The sequence below is a fragment of the Pyrus communis genome, chromosome 13 (genome assembly GCF_963583255.1).
Source record: "Pyrus communis chromosome 13, drPyrComm1.1, whole genome shotgun sequence".
NCBI classification, from domain to species: domain Eukaryota; kingdom Viridiplantae; phylum Streptophyta; class Magnoliopsida; order Rosales; family Rosaceae; genus Pyrus; species Pyrus communis.
In genome coordinates this window covers 12,601,363-12,605,753 of record NC_084815.1, presented here as the reverse complement: position 1 = coordinate 12,605,753, position 4,391 = coordinate 12,601,363, and the positions used below count along the sequence as shown (strand labels likewise).

The window sequence follows — 4,391 nt, the reverse complement described above, 5'->3', positions numbered from 1 at the left end:
TACTATTTATTGTACAATCTCTTTAATAGAGATGTGAACCGCATGCATACTCTACCTCTATTAGGAAGATGATACAACTAGATGGTAAATGTAACATTACTCTTTATTTTTTGAACAAAGTTTGGGAGATTAAATTTTTGTATCATATTGATGTACCATATGATGTGACAAATTAATTAATAAATTTATCTCATTAAATATTGATTGTATGCATCACTTGCTATATCAGATGTAAATCAATGTGGTATAAATTTATAATTTCTTTAGCATTACTTTTATTGTTAATACAACACTTTAAATTAGAAATTACAATAATTAAGGTATTTCCTTATCAAATTTGTCAAACCAAGAAAATATTTGTTCAAATATGTTTTGATATTGACCAAAAATAATATGAACATGAAAATAAAATGGAAAAATCAAAAAGGAAGAAAGATAAACAGAGGGGTAAAAGTGTAACTCAACTCTCAAATAGATAAACAGAGCCTGATGGTAATTTTGTTTGAGGAGAGAGACAGTGCAAGTCCAGACAAGAAAATCTGAGAATTGCAGTTTTCAGACCTTTTCTCCTCCATTAATGGAGGGAAGGAAGTTTGTATAAACTCTCTCTCTCATGTCATCACCTTCTACTACACTTCTGCCGCCATTTCCAGATCAACCCTTTTCTTCCAATTAAGTTTCGACTCAAACCCCCAAAAGTTTCTTCAATTCCTGCTCAATCCTCACTCTGTGTTCCTCCTCTGTTTCTGGTTATGGAGGAAAAGGAGAGCACCTTTTCTGGGTCACCCGGCAACTCGGAGACCGAGTCACTCCCAGTGACTCAGAAGGTGAGTATGCCCATGGCAGCCCTGGCGGCCGTGGACGCCACCGTGAGCTCGGAGGAGAATTACAACAACACCCCTGTTTCGGAAACAACCCAAGTCGCAGAAGTTGCAGCAGCAGCAAGTGTTGGGCCTGGTGATTTGTCTGGGAAGAAGAAGAGAGGGAGGCCCAGAAAGTATGATGCAGATGGGAATTTGAGGCCGGGGTATAATAGTAATAAGAAAAGCAATAAGGGTGGCGCTGTCCCACCGCCACCGCCGGGGTTTTATCTTTCATCCCCTCTATCGTCTGAGTTTTCATTTTCTTCCAAAAGAGGAAGGGGGAAGCCTTCTGGATCCGGCAACTATCAGATTCTTGCTTCTTTGGGTAAGTTCATCAACGGGAAGGACTACCAGTACAAAAGTTTGAATATTTTGATTTTTGGGTTTTCTCTGTGTTTGTTTGTTTGGTTGCCGAGAAAATGCTGCAACAGGAAAGAGATTTTGACTGAAATACAGGATTTTGTGGTTGGTACTTGGTTTGGTTGCTTGTCGGTTGTGTTTATGTTTTTTTTCCACATTTTCTGATGTATAAATCTCAACTTACCCACCTAATAGAAGAAAAAGAAACCTTTGTTTTTCTTGTTAAAATATGTAATTTGTAAAAATAACCAGAGTTAATGACCACATCTTTTGTTTTCTTGCATTTTCTCACCAACCAAACAGTCCTTTTCTGGCTAAATAGTTCATATGCGTACTAGGAAAATCAGTCTCACACTTATGGATGGTCAAAGATCTGAATTTTCTATTGGGATTTTTGTTTATTGGAGTTTAGATTTTGGTGTGTAATATTTGCAACTTGATTTTGGCAGGAGAGTTGTTTGCAAACACAGCTGGTGGGGACTTCACACCACATGTGGTTAATGTTAGCACTGGGGAGGTAAAGTTTCCTCTATTCACCGATCGTCAACTGCGAAAACTCTTTGGTATTTCGGAGTATCCTATACTATGGGATTTTTAACCGTTAGATTTTGGGGTTGCATGAAAAAACTAACAAAAGGGTACACAAAAATTGTGGAAATGCAGGATGTTGCAAGCAAAATATTTTCAATTTCTCACAAGGGTCGAGGCGTTTGCGTTCTCTCAGCAAATGGAGCTGTTTCTAATGTTACCATTCGCCAACCGGGTTCTTCTGGTGGCATTCTCACATATGAGGTATCATCTCACATCTCTTTCTGTCAACATCACTCGGGTTTTTACCCTTTACTTTTTGGTGGGTCATGTTCCATGGGAAGCAAATAGTATCGCTCATCATCTAGCTCGGTTTAGTCTACAATGTCGGGAGTTATGGTTAATGGATTATATTCATGCCGAGTCTGTAACTGGTTTGTCATCCACCAACATGTGGGGCGTCTTTTTCCTTAGTCGAGCTTTTTCCCACTGGGTTTTACCCGGTTAAGGTTTTTTCAGAGCCTGTGGTTATGTTCACATGTGCGTCTATGTTTGTCGTGGTTATATGAATGAAATTATCTTTTGCCCTCAAAAGAAAAATGTCTTAGAAATTTGTATCTTTTGGATTTGGGTTTTATCCTCATGGTGCTTGAGAAAGTCAAATTAAAATTGCAATGGATCTTTCAAACCTTTTCGGGATTGATAACGAACTAACAACGGTTTTGCTGCTTTCTGCTATTTAATGCTGTTTTTTTTCCTGCTACTATATTGCTCAGTTTGTATGTCATTAGGGGATTGGATTTGTATAGCATCCTCTAAAACATAAATTTTTTTCAGGGACGGTTTGAGTTACTGTCTTTATCTGGGTCATTTACCGTCACTGAGATTGGTGGTGTAAGAAGTAGAACTGGTGGCTTGAGCGTCTCGTTGGCAGGCCCAGACGGTCGCGTAATAGGTGGTGGCATTGCCGGTGTGCTAACTGCTGCGAGCCCTATCCAAGTAAAGTCCTTCCCTTCATATTTTCATTGGAATTGCTTGGTATTGGTAAAACCCGTGACCTTTTATCCCCTCATTTGCTGTACCATTATACTTGAGCGCCCTCAGAGTCTAATGATGTAAAATGAATGGAGGGACGAGAGAAAGTTACCTGCACTTGGGATACCGAGGTGGCATTATTCCAAGTCAATCACGCGCGGTCATGTGTTTTAACTTTCCCACAGGCCAATAAATGATTTGTCTAGGGATAGGCAGTCACCAATTTCTTTTGACTTCTGTTATAGTTTATCACTACCCAGTTTAACGAAACTAATTTGTCTGCTTAAACTGTTGTTAGAAAGGTTGTGTTATTTCTAGTTATTTTCTTAGATTGAGTTCTTTCTGGGGAAAAAAAAATTAAAAGCGAAAATCGAATCCATTTTTGACAGAGGTGTGTGTTGTTTATGGTTAGATTGTGGTTGGAAGCTTCATGCCAAATGGATACAAGGCACATAAAGTCAGGAAGCATTATCGTGAGAATACAGTAGGTTCCCCAATCTCAAGTGCTCCAAATACAGTCACTGCAGCAACTCCCGTCTCTCAAGCACAACCTGAAACTGAATCCAGACTGAATGCAATATCCCCTTTACCGGCACATAGCCACGGAGGAGAAGCAAATAAAAGCATGATCCAAATGCACGGCACCAGTGTTGTATCCACTAATGCCGGTTGGAATGGTGCAGATCTCAAGTCAGAACACAGGCCGTCCCCAGACATTAATTTATCCGTTCCTGGTGTATCTGTAACCGGTGCTTAGAATAAGGTACGTATCATATGCATGCTGCAGTGTGACGAAGCTTCACCACAGACGTACTTAGAGGAAGACGCAGCAGGGCATACATCAAACTAATCAATTTTTTTTTTTATTATTATTATTGCTGTTGTAACATGGAGATTTTAGTGAGAGATTGTAGGAAAATTAATAGACATTTGCAACATTTGTTTTAGCTTGACATGCTTGCTTTATAAGCAATTATTGATTAAATACTCTCTGATGATGGGTTATCACTTGCTACTGTTCATATATACATGCCTAGATGGTTTCCATAACGGCTATCAGGATCACGGTTACCTTGGTTTTCATCCTTCTTGGCTAGAGACTGAAAACAAGAAGCATCTTTCTTGGTCCTTAGTTGAGCTTCTCAGGTGAAAGGCCACAGTCGCATCCCATGTCTTCGTTGTCATCATCGCCATCACTGCCATACGGAGCGCTACGATAATCATCGTCGCCATGTCATGATAAAGAAGCTTTTTCTGACACTCGTTTCAGCCATATAGTTCAAAACAATGCTCTAGCTAGTAATCGGTGACATATTACATATGCTGTTGGTGTTGTCAATTTATGTATAGGAGGAGAGGATAATGCAACTGATGCAATAACACGACTGCAGGCTTTTCATCAACTTGTGAAAATTTAATTAAACCGAATAGGTATTGCTCCAACTTCCAAGGTTCAATTATTATTTGGAAACTGAAAAGAAGAACCCCTTCAAATTCATCAATTGCTCAGCTGCTTGGATACTGTTAGGAGTGTGTTCGGTTTTAATCGGTTCAGTTTTTTACAGAAATTGAAACCGAACCGAAATTTCAGTTCGATTTAATTTG

General features: G+C 39.3%; 1 protein-coding gene across 1 annotated transcript; it reads left to right on the top strand.

Moving 5' to 3' along the window:
• The first annotated feature begins 538 nt into the window (after positions 1 to 538).
• Positions 539 to 3,729, top strand: LOC137713956 (AT-hook motif nuclear-localized protein 1-like). Its single transcript, XM_068453318.1, has 5 exons — positions 539 to 1,188; positions 1,673 to 1,740; positions 1,887 to 2,015; positions 2,589 to 2,750; positions 3,199 to 3,729. The coding sequence occupies exons 1-5, from the start codon at positions 753 to 755 to the stop codon at positions 3,541 to 3,543; spliced, it is 1,140 nt and encodes a 379-aa protein (XP_068309419.1). The 5' UTR covers positions 539 to 752; the 3' UTR covers positions 3,544 to 3,729.
• Positions 3,730 to 4,391: the final 662 nt, after the last annotated feature.